The sequence below is a fragment of the Coenobita brevimanus genome, chromosome 20 (assembly GCF_032717465.1).
Source record: "Coenobita brevimanus isolate Jiangsu-jjx chromosome 20, ASM3271746v2, whole genome shotgun sequence".
NCBI lineage: Eukaryota > Metazoa > Arthropoda > Malacostraca > Decapoda > Coenobitidae > Coenobita > Coenobita brevimanus.
In genome coordinates, this window is record NC_136973.1 from 7,527,102 (window position 1) to 7,544,670 (window position 17,569).

At 38.5% G+C, this 17,569-nt stretch overlaps 1 protein-coding gene across 1 annotated transcript in view; it reads left to right on the plus strand.

The window, feature by feature from the left end:
- The window catches only part of Fancd2 (Fanconi anemia complementation group D2), a 193,099-nt gene extending 175,852 nt beyond the window's left edge, over nt 1-17,247 (plus strand). Inside the window, exons 26-29 of the mRNA XM_080266338.1 lie at nt 7,276-7,425; nt 10,431-10,598; nt 15,512-15,529; nt 17,104-17,247. Of these exons, the coding sequence (XP_080122464.1) occupies nt 7,276-7,425; nt 10,431-10,598; nt 15,512-15,529; nt 17,104-17,247 (480 nt within the window). The remainder of the gene's footprint in view (nt 1-7,275; nt 7,426-10,430; nt 10,599-15,511; nt 15,530-17,103) is intronic.
- Nucleotides 17,248-17,569: the final 322 nt, after the last annotated feature.

Sequence of the window (17,569 nt, forward strand, 5' to 3'; positions counted from 1 at the left end):
TATATATATATCATTATCATCATCATCATCATTACAAGTCTACTGCTGAACAAAGGCCTCCCCCAACCTTCTCCACGAATTCCTTGATTGAGCCAATCTTTGCCACGTTTTCCTGGAAATTTCTCTATCTCACCCCTCCATCTCCTGTCTGGCCTTTTCTGCTACGTTTACAATCTCTTGGTGACCAGTCAGTCAACCTCTTGCTCCATCGATTATCACTTATTCTTGCTACGTGGCCTGCCCACCTCCATTTCTCTTCTTTTATAACATCTATAATGTCTTTGACTTTAGTCTGCTCTCTCGCCCAAGTTGATCTTTTCCTGTCTCTTAATGATATTCCCAACATTGACCTTTCCATTGCTCTCTGAGAACAAATTAATTTATTTTCAGTCGATTTTGTCAGTTTCCAAGTCTCACAACCATACGTCGTAGCTGGAATTATACATTCGCTACATAGCCTACTTTTCGTTTCAAAACTGGCAAGCTACTTTTCATAATGTCCCTATGATTACAGAAAGCTTTCCATCCAATTGTAATGCGCCTTTTTATTTCGCTATCATTATCTTTCGTTAATTTTAGTATTTGTCCCAGGTAATTGTATTCCTCGACATCTTCAAGAATCTCGCCACTTATTCTGATGACGCTCTTTGGTGTTTGAGGATTTAAACATTACTTTAGTTTTACTTCGGTTCATCTTTAGCCCTACTTTGAAACTTCCTCAGTTCAGGTCATTTAACATTTCTTGCAATGTCTCTGCTGTTTCTGAGATTAGGACAATATCATCTGCAAATATTAAATGGTTTAGCTTTTCTCCGTCTATGTTCACTCCTTTGTTTTCCCAGTCTAGCTTTCTGAAAATACTTTATGGGCATGCTGTAAATAACTTTGGTGAAATTGTATCTCCCTGACGCACGCCCTTCTCAATCTTAATTTTTTCTGAGTCTTTATGTAATTTAACTGTAGCAGTTCCCTCTTTATATATGTTTTCGAGCAGTTTTACAATGTTCTCATTCACTCCTTGTTCTCGCAATGAATTTATAATTGCTATGTGCTCCACTGAGTCAAAAGCCTTTTCGTAATCAACAAAACCTAAGCACAGTGGTTTATTATATTCTGTAGTTTTCTCAATTAGCTGATTCATTGTGTGAAGATGATCAGTAGTCAAATACCCGCTTCGGAATCCTGCCTGTTCACGAGGTTGGGTTTCCTCCAAATTCGTAGTTATGCTGTTCGTAAGGACTTTAGTGAAGAGTTTGTAAATGACAGATAATAAGCAAATGGATCGATAGTTACTAAGTTGTTTTGAGTCACCTTCTGTGTAAAGTAAAATAACTATTGCTTTACACCATGTTAGGGGAATTTCCATTTTTATACACTGGGTAAATAAGGAGCAAGCCTATTGTTACTTCTACTCCTGCATCCAACAGAGATGTAAATGCGCTTCTATTTCATCTTCTCCGGAACTTTCCTCTTTATATTTTTAAGATAAATGTTTACTTCATCTGGTGTTATATATGAGTCATTGGTAGAATGTTGCTATTGGTACTACTGTCTTTGATGCATACAGATCTTTGTAAAATTCATACAGACTTTTCTCACCATCTTATCTCTGCATTTAATGATTTCACCGTTCTTCTCCGTCCTGTGACAGCCCATATTGCTCTTTCGGGATATAATCTGTTGCTTTCCATGTCAGTCTGACATTTTCAGAGTTTCTTCGATTGTTTCTTTGTCCATTTTTCTTTTTTTTTCTTTTATATGTTGATACGTCTTTCAGAGTCTCATTTCCTTTCGTTTTTTCATCAAAAGAGTGTCTCTGAATAGGCTGATGGTACCAAGAGTTCTCCCACTGAATGATTTCATTCACTTTTGTTGTCTGATTCCACCAGCTAAACATCAATGTTTTCATACTAACCAACTAGTTGCTGATCACCATGTCACCAAGAAAATGCTGCCAATTTTTCATATAAATCTTCTTTTCCTATCTATTCATCATTTCTTTCAACCTCAATTTCACATATTCTTTACCATTCATCATTCTTCTCACTTCCATTTACTTTGTGATAACTTTAATAATATATTCTGCAAACTGAGTGATATTTCATTTTTGTTTCTTTGTTTTAATTTTGACATGCTTTTCTGATTTTGTGAAGATTTTCTTGCTCATTTCTACATTTATTTACCCTTTCTTTTTATTCCTTTGTCACATAAATGACCATCCCGGTTTTTTTTTGCATTGAAGTCATCCATAATGTTAACACTTTTTTCTCAAACTATACAATTTTCTCTATAAACATATATATTACTTTCATATATTTTTTCACTACCTTCATGAACAAATGCGCTCCGATACACTGCTGTAATTTCTGTTCGCAACATTCTCTCCTTGTTCTACACCATAATCATCTTCTGTAGTAAATAGGTCTTTTTGCTGAATATGAAGCAATGTCATACTCATTTCTTACCACTACTCTCAGTCATTGGTTACCGCTGCTAGATATGATTAAATACAAGATATTCATTCAACCTTTTCATATCAGATATTTACATGCTCTTACACTTACACAAATGCATCACACACACTTCCACTATATCTTATATATATATATATAATATATATATATATATATAATAAGTGTGAGGGTGTGTGTGTGTGTATGGCAAATTTCTGAATGATTTACTGCATTTTAACATTCCATTAACATCAAAAAATTATAACACTTTACAAAAATAATTACAGTAAACCTCCACAACATCTCACAAACTAACAACTCAAACACCCCACTACATCAGACAGTTTTAAAACAGCACTACACAAGGCCAAAGTATTGCCTCATTTGCAGTTAATTCTTCTTTCTGTTTCACTTCTTTGACTTACAACATCTCCATTCTTCTTTTCATGAACACCACAACACCAAACACCTATGTATAAGCTACAACACCTCCAAACACACCCCCACCAACTACAACCGCATAACACCCACTCGTTTATTGTAAACACCCCCCACCTCAAAACCCACCCACACTCACCCATAGCACATACCAACTTACCTACACCACACCAAAATAACAAAATCAACAAAACAAACATCTAACACATTACCACAACACCCAACCAACACACTACCACAACACCACAACACCCACCACAATACAACCCCCAACAACACAATTATTACCACACCTACCACAACACTACACACACCCACACCAAACAACACACTACAACATCCCAACATTTATTAGTCAAAAAACACAACAACAAAACTCCACACCTCCTCCATTCCTAAAACCCACACTCACCAATTACACAATACCTCCCACCCCACACTCAAAGCACCATTCAACCACAAGAATCACCTCATTACGTCCTGTATATGCACAAAATGTACAACACCACACTCAACACAAGAAAATACATAACTTAGACAACACTACCATAAAACTGAACAGTGTTGATTTATACTACCACCACCTAACCTCATAAACCACTTCCATTAGCATAACTTTACATTACACCACTTATAAAACTTTAATCCTCACTAACCACCATTCCTACCGTTCTATTGCCATATTTTAACTCAATATCGCCTATAACTTTCCACTGCCTCTTCTCTTCTTCATCCTCCCCTTCTGCCTCTGTCTCTCCGATTTGCCCTTTATGGTAAGTGCGTGTCGTGTTGTTTCTTGTGTTGTGTGTGTTGTGTGTTGTGTTTGTGTGTGTGTGTGTGTGTTGTGTGAGTTCCACATTTGTGTCCATCCAGGTACTGGCTAATTATTGGAAATATGCTCACTGTTTCCTCCAGCTTTCTCAGCACCTTAAACACCTTTAATATTTTAAATTTTATGAAATATTGGCTATTTTAGTATGTTATGATATTCATCACCACCTGGCATCTTATCACAATCACCTATTATTATCCTAATACACATTACGAACAATAAATTTTCCTTGTAAATCCACCCTCATTCATCTATCTTATTTAAAGATATAGGGTGTTAAAAAAAAATTTCCATCAATGACTCACCACTCCCTCAATACTCCCTCCACCCTCCAATTCTACTCTCTCCCTGCTTCTACATACATTTTAGTCAGCTTTTTCTCCCTCAACACTCCAACTTCCCTATATCTCCACTATACAAAGTTCCTTTTCTTCATTTTCAACCTGTCAGTGACTCCATCCTTATGGAGTCATTTTGACTTTTGGGTACTTGTTCCATCTCCTGAATCAAAATAATCCATCATGCAGTGACAATTTCCACTCCTCCCTCGTCCAGTGTACCAACATTCCTTCCCTGCTGTACACCCATCCCATCTTTGTGAGTTCCATCTTTCATTCTACTAGTTTGTGAAACTCATATTTCATAACCACTCATACGGTATCTCAAACCAACATGTAGAGTCACCTATAAATTCATTCACCAAATTAAAATCATCTTCCCCAAAGCTGTATCATCAGCAAAGAAGGAAACCAAACACCTCATTCAGGGCAGCCCCATCCACTGATTTTGCATTACACCCCATCCCCAAATCTTATTAAACACAGGACCACAAATGTTTGATAATATCCAGCTTCAGAATCATCTCAGCTCAATCCACTCGCAGAGATCATATTACCTCGTACTTATTAAAATTCAAAGATATATTCTTCTGTACACTTTACCCCTGCACAGTCTGCAATTTAAATACTTCTCTATACAACATGTGTAACTTAGAATCAAATCATCTCATTACTCTCCTTATCCCCTTCTTCTCCAGCTGACTGTCAATTTTGTAAATATATTTTTAAATATTTTCAGTGTAATATATAAGCAATTGCAAACTCTTCCCTTCTGTAATCCTCTAATGCATAATTACTCACAGTAAACAGAAATTGGATGATGTTAATATGTAATAAGTATATAGAAATAACTGAACATTATATATATACATATATAAAGTATATGAGGTAATCTATCTGTATGTAACAGATAATAACTCGCTGGTCTTTTTTTTCTGTAATAAAAAATAAGAAAAAAATACATTCATCCCAGATCTCCAGTACATCCTGTCAAGTCTTTACCTCTTAATTCACTGTCACTAACTGTTTTCTATTAGTATTTTACATGGGTCACCTGGTAATGTATTTCATTTTATAACATTCAATTTTTAACAGACATTCACACACCCATAAGCTGACATAACTTTTTACCAATACTGCAGGGGTCAAAGAGGGGTCTTTTGTCATATAAAATCATTGTTTCTCTCTTCTCTCTCTCTCTCTCTAATGTTCTTAATTTATGTTTTTATATATTCATATTTTTCACAACCATATTTTCAATTTATTTTATCACTGACTCAATAAAAACAAATATTTCTAGTCATTTACATGTACATCAACAGCTTTACATATCATACATTTCTTTCTATTGAATACTAAAGCTTAGTCTTATCACACCACTGCAAACTTCTAATCTTCTCATTTTCTCTATTTAGTTTAGTCTAAATTGATTTTTTGACACAGTCTCTTACACAGTCATTTTATCTTAAACTCTTTCCAGACTCACTCCCTATTATCTTATAATTCTACCTGGATGTATAGAGTGCAAAGCAATACATGTGTCAACAGTATGCCCTTGGTCGTTAATAACTGCTTTCTGTGATAATATCAGTTGTTATCATTCCCATACTTCTCATATAGTGGATCTGACTGTTTAATATATCTATTTTTCTATTTTTTTTTTAATTAATAATTATTAAAGTTTATTTATAACAAGACAATTTTGAGTTTGTCATTGTTGTTCCATATCAAAATAAGTCATTGCATCAACATGTGTGTGTACCTTATGAAACATTTTAAAGTTTTACAAAGATCCGTTTGCTCATCCTAGAATGGAGAACAAAAACCTCCACTTACCAATATCAATGTTTTGATATTGTTCCAGTTAGGCTGTACTCATATCTGAGTAATGCACATAATGTATTCTAAACTGTTTTTCATTAAACTTGTTGCTTGATTATTTTTTCATAAAGGTATTCTGTATGTTTATAAATTCTGCATTCAAACTATGATTTTGCGAACCTCCAAGACTGATATTTATAATAACCTCCACGTAGTATAACTGCTTTAATATTAATACAGCAAGTCAAGTTATACTGAAAGCATTTGGATGAGTTAATTTGAGTCAGAATATCATGGGTCTGTTTCACCGGTCTGAACTCACTGAAGAACCAAATCGCAAAAAGTGGAGCATTCTGAGCAGTGCATGATGTGATTTTTGTCCTTCAGAGACTGATGCATAAGGGCCATTGAGTACCCCTGGCCCACTTATGCAGCAAAGGTTCCCACATAATCCTTCTTTTTCAGGTGATGCAAAATGTTATTTCTGAAACTGGTAAAGGTTCTGTGTTACCATTATTTGTAAAAACATGGTTGTGGAAGTTATCATTCATGAGAGCCTACATTAGATGGCATATTACTCATATGGCACTAAGGGACAAGTGACAGTCACTTCCTTAAATATCCGGACTACATAACCTAACCTCAGGCTCCTGTGCTCCTGGTGGGGCAGTATAGGATTGGATGATAAGGGATGGAGGGATTTTTGCCTTCTCTGTTTTCATTCTTGCTGTGTGTAGGATAACTTCATATTTAGTGATGCATATAGTAAAACCTAAATAAAGGAAGTCTTTGTAGTAAACTTCTATTTTAAAGTGCTTTCTTATGGTTTAGGTTCACCAAGCATCACAGAAAAATTGCTTGTTAAGTATTAATTGCAAGGAAAGGAATACATTCTTGACTTAAAATGAAAACAACCATTCTCGTACAGAGCTGCTTATAGGTTCTTCAGAGTCATTCAAGAGTTCAGTGAAGATCATGAAGAATGTGGGTGGATATGGCAAATCAGTATGTGAGAAATTTTGGTATGGAAGTTGAAACGGGAGAACTGATGAAGGATAGAGTGAATAGATGAAGTATATATTGAGATGCACAAGACAAAGAGCAGCGCCTGTTATAGCTGAGGAGTCAGTGAAACAGTATTATACAGGTGTTATGAAGCATGATTTTCTGTCAATGAGTTGCATGCGAGACGAAGCAAAAACTGATGTGTGATTGATTGTATGGGCTGTTTTACTGGGCATACTGTTGACAGCTCTGTTTTTGTACCTCTCTCTTTGTTTCTGGATCCTGCCTTATCCCATCATCAGAAGGGAATAAGAATTATAATGATAATGGCGATGATGATGATTAAGGATGAGGATGACGATGTTAACTGCTACTCCTCTGTTCCCAGTCTGGCCGCCAGTTTGTAGAGCTCTTTGTGCGTAGTGGTATGCCTCTCCTGGATAAGTGTCTGCGCCAGCATAACCAGGATGTGCTGACGCTGCTCAAGAGCCTGCAGGTTTCCACACGTTTCCTACAACATGTCTGCACTCACTCCAAGGTTTGTAGAAAATGAGAGCAAGAAATTAATGATATGTGACAGTGTTTGTGTGTGATGCTGCTTAATAGTGTACAATCATCCAGACATCACGTACGACATGTTTATGCTCACTCTTAGGTATGTAGAGAGAGAAAACCTAACCTAACCGTGGGTGGGCAATGTAAGGATGGCAGTGGTGATGATGAATTTTTAAATGTCCACAGATAAGACAGGACTACTGTAATCCAACCCATCCTAATTTAGGCCAACTCAATCTGTGTCTCCAGGTTGGTCATGATGTGAACCCACCATAACCTAACCTAAATTGACAACATAACCTAACCTTAGATGAGAGATAATTAAAGTGATACTGTGATAAACTAACCTAAAGATACAGTAAATATAAGTATAACAGTGGTGATGATTATTATAGTGATTAATAAGAATGAGTGATAATAATGATTATAATTATGATAGACTGTCCTAAAATAATAAGACAAAGGATACCTTTGATAGCTGCACCCACCCCTGCAGTGTTGTAAGGGGAAAGAACTGATTATTTATGGGGGAGGCAGACGGGTGAATCCCATGGGTCCCACCCTCTATATGTGGTGTGGGTGAAGGTGTACTGTTGTGCAGAATTTTGTGTGCCTACATAAAAACTAAGGCATTGTCTCTCCAGGTGTAGTCCCTCCCTTCCCTGTGGGGGGAGGGCAACAGGGGTCCCAGCATACTTAAAACATGGTTGGGGTGAATGCCTACGAGTACGCAGAATTAAAAAACCATGACCATGCAACCATACATAAAGACATTGACCAGGACCCCAGGGGACTGCCCCACCATGGAAGATGGTCTTTTGGGGTCTCACTTTGCTTAACCAGCCACGTGCCGGTAATTTTTAGCCCTATAGGTCACCTCGGTGCCGGTCATTTTTTGACCTTTTTTTTTTTTGGCTAATATGATAGATTTTGATGTGGAAACAACGAATTTCGCCTTTAAAATGCTGACCGAGGCTCGGAAACGGGTTTTATTGAGTCATGCATACTCCTGTACAGGTTTAGCTGCTCTCACACTCACCACGTACGTGAAAGCCGTTTTCTGTGTAAGGTATACTCAGGTATTAATGCTGGGATGGTATATCAATGTTCAGTACACTTTTCTGATTACTTATTACAGTACTTAAGCATCTATCACAATTTGCGTGTGTTTCTCACTGTGAATGCATTATCTTACACTTGAAGATAGGTACAACCTGACTTCATTACCTACAGTCCTGGCACTTACAAGAAGGTATTTACAACTTGACTTCACTATATAGTCCTTACACCTACAAGAAAATATTTACAACTTACATGAAAATATTTACAAAATGCCTTCACTATGTACAGCACTGGATGAGGCACACAGGCAGAATGAGGCAGAGCAAGCGTAAGGGGGGGAGTGAGTGAGTTTATGGCCTTGACAGCCTGGGGGATGGTAGAGGAACAGTTACCTTACATGCCTGCCAATTTTTACTTGCAAATCTTGAAAAATGGGGTCACAGTGAAGTTTTTTATTTTAAACCGTTTTAAAACAGCACTGGCATGCAGTGGGTTAAAGTGTGATCAGAGTAAAGCTCTACTATTGTGCAAAATTTCACATTCTTAACCCATACCATGCTAGCAGTGTAGATCTGCATCCCCCTCTAAACGCCAGTGACGTAAAGCTACGTCTTGCAGCATTGAGATCTCATTGCAAGCAACTGAAGTAAAATGGAAGCTAAAACCATATCCCGCTAACTTTAGAAATTTCCTGCTACAGTTACAACAATGATTTGGGAATGCGGGAGGTGAGTGACAGTCTTTGCAAAGCTCTGTCAGTAACCTTGAAGATTTCAGAGGTCAAGTGGCACCAACCTGACTCAATTTAACCAACTTTCTGGCTTTGGTGATTACTTTTGTGTGCCAGGGATCTTAAATTGATGTATTAAGCCCATTTAGCCAGGGGGGGGGGGGAAATCGGCAGGCACAGGGGGGTATTCCCCCCCCCCCCCAATTGTGGTATAAGTTATAAAGGATGGGAGGGCAATATTTACCCCCACTACCACCTGTGGGGGTGGTTGTTGGGGGTCCCAGCTTGCCAAAAGCATGAGTGGGATAAATGCCTTCCAATATGCAAAATTTTATGTTCCTAGGTTAAAGCTATGACTGTGAATAAAAGCATTGCTGAGATCGTAATTGCACTTCACAAAGCATGGCGGGGGTGAGATCGTAATTGCACTTCACAAAGCATGGCGGGGGTGAATCATCATCGTCATCATCATCTGGACCTCCTTTCCCACCCAAGGGGAGGGTGAGGAGTAGCAATGTCCAGACAGCCCAAATTTGCCCAATCCAATGGGCCACACTTCCATTCACTCATCATTCAAGCCCCCGGAATCGTGGCTCCATCAGATACACCAAAAACATTCACCACAATCTGTAGCTTCACATAAACGTATCTGACTGAGTCAGCAGGGGTGAAAATAAGCAAAATTTCACATTCAGTTTAAAACTTTGGCCATGCATAATGACTGGCTGAGTGGGGGGCGAACCCTCAGGGATCACACCGTACTTGTAACCTGGCATGACTCAAGCTCTACCATTATGTGAATATTTGTGTTCCTTGGTAAAACTGGTTATGCCTAACAATCTTGTGTAAGTTGCATGGGACATTCATGGGCTCCTGGCCACATGTGAGGCAGCCCTCAGGGGTCCCATCCTGCCTGAAACCTGGCCCTGGGGGAAGTCGACCACTGTGCAAATTTTTTCATTTTTTAACACTCCTATAGTGCTTGGATCCCCAAGAAAGTACAGTAGATCAGTTAGTGAGGGAGGCAGGATTTGACACAGTTGGGGACAACCATTCTATATGGCAGTCTCTGTGGGTGTGGCAAAAATAAGGATGGTAATAATGATGATGATTGTGATAATGATGATGGTGGTGATGATTATGATGATGAACCTTTTAACATGACTAAATGTAAGCCAATGTATTTCTGTCCACAGGTTCGACAAGACATGATTCTAACTCCACACGTGCCTCCTCTCAAGATGTCCTTGGAAACGTTAGTGTATCGTGTGAAGCAAATGTTGTCACTCAATAATTGTACCAATGCATTCTGGATGGGCACACTCAAGAACAGGGACCTCCAGGGGCATGAGATTATGTCACAGGTGAGAAGGCTGCTGGGCCTCTGGACTGCTAAGTTTGTACCTAAACTTGGGTATTTAAAAAAGTTAATGATAATAATCATCAGTTATTCATTCCTTTTGCTATCAACACTACCATAAAGGAGACAGAGGATGGAGAAGAATAGAGAGAGATGGGGGGGGGGGATGAGAAGAATGAGGAAGAAAAAAGGCAGTGAAGGAGAGTGAGAGTAGGCTGAGTATGTATGAGTCTGGGAGAAATAGTAGCCAGATAGACTATTTCCTGGTCAGGAAGGCTGATCGGAGATTAGTGAGGGATATTAAAGTTTTAGGGAGTGGGGAGTGTGTGCAGCAACACAAGTTATTGATATTTGACATGGCGCTTAGGGAATGGATGATAAAAAGAGGACCTATGGGGGGAGGTGGTGGCTCAGTCGGTAAAGAAGTGGCCTGCAGTCCTAACAGACCCTGATTCAGATCCCTGCTGGGACAGGGAACAGTTTATGGATTAGAAGTAGACTTTACTGATCTACCAGAAGACCCACTGACATGTCGTAAAAACACCCCCGCTAATACCAATTCACCAGTCCTTATGAGACAGCCGTAGCATGTATTCGATATGGACAGTGGATGTTGGTGCCATAGTGGTGACATGGAGATGTAGGAGGACTACTGGGCCTTGGGGATTGGCCCTGAAGCCTTTGCCCTGAGTTGGGGGGATGGGAGTTGAAAAACAAAGCAATAAGAGATGACTTCTATAGTGAGATGAGTAGAGTGATGGCTGAGGAGGGAGCTGTTGATAGAAGTGTTAATGAACAATACAGAGAGCTACTGATTCAGTGTGTGGATGGACAAGGAGTCCCCCAAGACATAAAGTAACTTGGTGGTGAGATGAGAGTGTAGAAGCTGCAGTTAAGGAGAAAAGAAGTTTTTTTCGGGAATGGAAAAGGGGTGGTAACAAGGAGGAATACTTGGCTGCCAAGCATAGGGCTAGAAAAGAGGTTTACAGGGCAATATCTGAATCTCAGAGACTTTTAGTTGATAACCTAAGTAGTGTGGAAAGGAAGAATATGATATTTAAGGTGGCAAATCAGATGAAGAGGAAAATGGATATCATAGGTGAGCAGTGTGTGAAGAATGATGAAGGAAAGATAGTGTTGTAAATCAGCAAAAGCTGATTAGTATCTGTATCGGTATCGGAGGGGAATAATTATCTGATAATCGGAATCTTTTCGGAATCAGTTGTATACGGTATCGGAGGGGAATAATTATCCAATAATCAGAATCTTATTGGAATCGGTTGTATAATGATGAAAAATATATAGATGTTTGTTTTACTCAATGACCCTAGCACTTATTTCTCCACCATTTTAGGCATGAGCTAAGGCTGTACAGTAAAACCTCTACAATTCGGCATAATACATGTGCAAGCCTTGCTGAGTTAGCCTATTTGCCAAGTTGTAGGGATGAACTTTAAGTTCCCCTCCAGCACACACACAAAAAAAAGGAAAAAAATGGGAAAAAAAAGGGGAAAAAAAAAAAAAAGTGTTTACAATAAACAGTAAAAGCTGCCTTACCATGATTCCATGCAGTTGTAGGGTGTATTCCAGGCATGGAGGAGGATTTTTGGTAGTTTTTGGAGGTGTTAGGGGGGCTCAAGATCACTTTTGGGCACACCTTTACTGTACTGTACTTGACACTGTACACTATGTAAACCACAGTTAACACTATAAAGGCCATTACTGTAATATACACTATTTATCACTTGTACTATACTGGGGAACTAAACACTAAACGCTTAAACATTACTGTACAACTCAACATCTTACTGAGTTGGGGGGCTTTTTGCCGACTCTCCTCCTCTCATGTGTGCATTTTTGGGAATATTTGAATTTTGATTTTTTAAATGAATATTTTGGAGCCTTCTTGAGTTGTAGAGGTTTCTGACTTGAAGGATGACAAATTGTAGAGGTTTACTGTAATTATTTTTTAAAGATACGGCTGTATCCCACATTCTTTTGACTGTTGTACTGTGAATGGTAAAATGCTTGAACTAAATCATTCAGAATATTTAGAACATAATACAGTAATCCCTTCAATAACACAAGGGTGTGGGAAGTAATTCCATTTTGTGCAGTGTTTGTGATAAATGGGTGCATAAGAAATGTAGTGGAATTAGAGGTAAACTGTGAGATAATGCAGGTTTCACATTGGCGGTGTGTCGAGGAGAGCATGTGGAAATTGTCATGTATGAAAGGATTGAACTTGCTGGTGAGTCTCTTGAGTGTGTCGAAGAGTTTTGTTATTTGGGAGATACGTTATCTGCTGGAGGTGGGCCTGGAACCAGCTCTGTGGCTAGAGAGAGTAGTGGTTAGAAGAGGTTCAGGGAGCTGTTGCCTCTCCTGACATTGAGAGGGCTCTTCCTCTGTGCTAAGGGGTCTTTGTTTGCTGCATGTGTTAGGAGTGTAATGCTGTATGGTAGTGAGACATGGGCAGTGAAGGAAGAGAATGTTCGCAGGCTCAAACATAAAGAAATGACAATGATTAGGTGGATGAGCAGTGTGTCCATGAGTGCGAGGCCTGGGGGGGTTACGTTTACGATGGAAGAGTTGAGAGGTAGTTTGGGACGAGTGTATTGATGTGATGAGGAGAGGTAGATGGATATGGTTTGAACATGGGGAGAGGATAGGGTATGATAGTTGGGTGCAGAAAGTGAGAAGTGTTAACATTATGGATAGGGTTGCAAGAGGTAGACCTAAAAATACCTGGGATGAGGTCATTTAGTGTGACATCATGGATAAGGGACTGAATAGAGAAGCTGCTAGAAATCGAGCAGCTTGGAGAATCGTCATTAGGCGACCAAGGCTGACGCATGCAAGCATGTCAAAGCCTTTAAAGACAGAACGAAACAAAACTCACAGAAACATACAACTTGTTTGTGTTTGTGTGAATATATTGGTAAATTGGGCGTATCTGAGCAAGTTTGAAAGTGGGAGGAAGTGTGATAGGCCAAGAAGGTGGATGGGTATGGTAAATGAATATGTGAAAGTGAGGTATGGAGTATTATGAGGCTAGGCGAACTGACAGTAGATCAGATTGGTTGGAAGAACTTTGAGGAATATATATATGGCAAGGGTTTGGCACCCTCACTTTTTCTTGGTGACATGGTGGTCATCAGCATAACTCTAGTTGATAGGTAGTATGAAATACAGTTGTGGATGTTTATGCCTCTGAGTTGGAATCATGGTTCCAGGACCATGGATGATTAGTGAATGAAAGTGTGTTTCATTCAGTTGGGAAGACTCTTGGTAGTTCTTTCTTTATCAGGTCTCTTGCTCTCTGGATCTGACCTCTTTTGATGGGAAAAAAATTGGGATGATGGTACTGCCTGTGTACCATATCTTGCTATCTAATATATATATATATATATATATATATATATATATATATTTTTATGTTTCCGACTCTGGGCATAAACTTCACAGCCTGCTCTCAAGGCCCAGTAGTCCTCCTACATACCATACACCTCTACATGTCACCACTTCGGCGCTGACACCCACCGTCCATATTGAATACATGCTAGGGCTGTCTCATACAGGACTGGTGTATTGGTATTAGCAGGGGTATTTTTACGACATGTCAGCAGGTCTTCCGGTAGAGCAGTAAAGTCTGATTTGTATGAAATTCAAATCCTTAAACTGTTCTCTGCCCCAGCCGGGATTTGAACCTGGGTCCGGTAGGACTGCAGGCCACCTCTCTACCAATTGAGCCACCACCTCCCCTCATATATAACACCAGACGAAGTAAATAATTCTCTCAAAAATATGAAAAGAGGGAAAGCTCCTGGAGAAGATGGAATAGTAGCAGATTTACTGTTGGATGCAGGAGTAGAAGTACTAAACAGGCTTGCTCACTTATTCACTCAGTGTATAAAAAGGAAGAAAATTCCAAAAACATGGTGTAATGCAATAGTTATTTTACTTTACAAAAAAGGTGACTCGAAAGACCTTAGTAACTATCGACCCATTAGCTTGCTATCAGTCATTTACAAACTCTTCACTAAAGTCCTTACAAGCAGAATAACTACAAATTTGAAGGAAAACCAACCTCATGAACAGGCAGGATTCCGAAGCGAGTATTCGACTACAAATCATCTACACACAATGAATCAACTAACTGAGGAAACTACAGAATATAATAAACCACTGTGCTTAGGTTTTGTTCATTACGAAAAGGCTTTTGACTCAGTGGAGCATATAGCAATTATAAATTCATTGCGAGAACAAGGAGTGAATGAGAACATTGTAAAACTGCTCGAAAACATATATAAAGAGGGAACTGCTACAGTTAAACTACAGAAGGACTCGGAAAAAATTAAAATTGAGAAGGGTGTGCGTCAGGGAGATACAATTTCACCAAAGTTATTAACAGCATGCCTAGAAAGTATTTTCAGAAAGCAAGACTGGGAAAACAAAGGAGTGAACATAGATGGAGAAAAACAAAATCATTTAAGATTTGCAGATGACATTGTCCTAATCTCAGAAACAGCAGACACATTGCAAGAAATGTTAAATGACCTGAAAAAAGAAAGTCTCAAAGTAGGGCTAAAGATGAACCGGAGTAAAACGAAAGTAATGTTTAATCCTCAAACACCAAAGAGCGTCATCAGAATGAGTGGAGAAATTCTTGAAGAAGTCGAGGAGTATAATTACCTGGGACAAATACTAAAATTAACGAAAGATAATGATAGCGAAATAAAAAGACGCATTACAATTGGATGGAAAGCTTTCGGTAAACATAGGGACATTATGAAAAGTAGCTTGCCAGTTTGTATGAAACGAAAAGTATATAACGAATGTATAATTCCAGCTATGATGTATGGTTGTGAGACCTGGAAACTGACAAAATCGATGGAAAATAAATTAATTTGTTCTCAGAGAGCAATGGAAAGGTCAGTGTTGGGAATATCATTTAGAGACAGGAAAAGATCAACATGGGTGAGAGAGCAGACTAAAGTCAAAGATATTATAGAAGTTATAAAAGAACAGAAATGGAGGTGGGTAGACCATATAGCAAGAAAAAGGGATAACCGATGGAGCAAGAGGCTGACAGACTGGACACCAAGAGATTGTAAGCACAGCAGAAAAAGGCCAGACAGGAGGTGGAGGGATGAGATAGAGAAATTTGCAGGGAAAATGTGTCAAAGATTGGCTCAGTCAAGGAATTCGTGGAAAAGGTTGGGGGAGGCCTTTGTTCAGCAGTGGACTTGTAATGGCTGATGATGATGATGATGATGATGATGATATATATATATATATATATATATATATATGATTGGATGATGGATGGTTGTATATATATATATATATATATATATATATATATATATATATATATATATATACTGTATATACTGTGTATATATATATATATATATATATATACTGTATATATATATATATATATATATATATATATATATATATATATATATATATATGTATATATATATATATATATATATATATATATATATATATATATATATATATATATATATATATATATATATATATATATATATATACTGTATATATATATATATATATATATACAATCTCTCTCTCTCTCTCTTTCTCTCTCTCTCTTTATATATACAGGGTGACCAAGAAAAAACTCCCACATTTCCGAGGTAAATGAAAACAAAAGGGTTAAAGATAATCAAAATATTATTTGCACACATGAAACTTCATTCAATACAGTTTTTATTCACCATGTTTTAAAGATGACATCCTCCAAATGGTGGCCTTCATTGTCTATACATGCTTGTTGGCGATTTCTGAAGGCTGCCATGGCTCAACGGGTCATGTCGGGTGGAACAGTGGCTATCTCCTGCTGAATAGCAACCTTAAGGGCTTCAGGAGTTTGGGGTCGATGAGTATACGCTCGACACACATATCTCGAAGATCATTGCAAGTGCTGAGGGAAATGTTTCCGGATCGGGGCATCTCGTTGTGTGGCGATGTTGGGTGGCCGGTCCATTCCCCTGACCACGCCCCTTGTGATTTTTTTCTGTGGGGCTACCTTAAATCATGAGTGTATACTCATCGACCCCAAAATCTTGAAGCCCTTAAGGGTGCTATTCAGCAGGAGATAGCCACTGTTCCACCCGACATGACCCGTCGAGCCATGGCAGCCTTCAGAAATCGCCAACAAGCATATATAGACAATGACGGCCACCATTTGGAGGATGTCATCTTTAAAACATGGTGAATAAAAACTGTATTGAATGAAGTTTCATGTGTACAAATAATATTTTGATTATCTTTAACCCTTTTGTTTTCATTTACCTTTGAAATGTGAGAGTTTTTTCTTGGTCACCCTGTATATGCTATATATAAATATATATATATATATATATATATATATATATATATATATTCCTTCTTTAATCATATCTTTGTCATATCATCAGTAAGTATATTTCTTCATCTCATACATTGTTTGTCAACAGACGATGACACCAGAGGAAGAGGAGGGAGAAGAAGAGGAAGAAATGGATGTTGGTAACAGAGAATCAGATGTTGAGTTGGAAGATGAGGAAGAAGACAAGAGGAAATCCACTGGCAATGATGATGATGATAAGACCACTGACTATAGCAGCAGCTTCTAGAGTGAGAGAGAGAGAGAGAGAGAGAAAAAAAAAATCAGCTGACGGTGATGACAACAAAACAACTGATTTTAGGAGCGGCATTGAGAGTGTGGGAGGGAGGTCTTAGCAGTAAAATTGCCTGTTGCCAAAGCAAAACTAAATTGATGTTAATGAAGTGTAGATGTTAAAATATCTGTCTATCTATCTGTTGACAGACGCCTCAATCAGGTAAGAAGTGGCCGCAAACAAATTGCCTCCACATCGCCCTCTCCCCTGCCATTTCACTGCCCTCCCCCCAGCTCACACCCCCCTCTCTTTTATACCTCTTCACTCCATCCCTCCA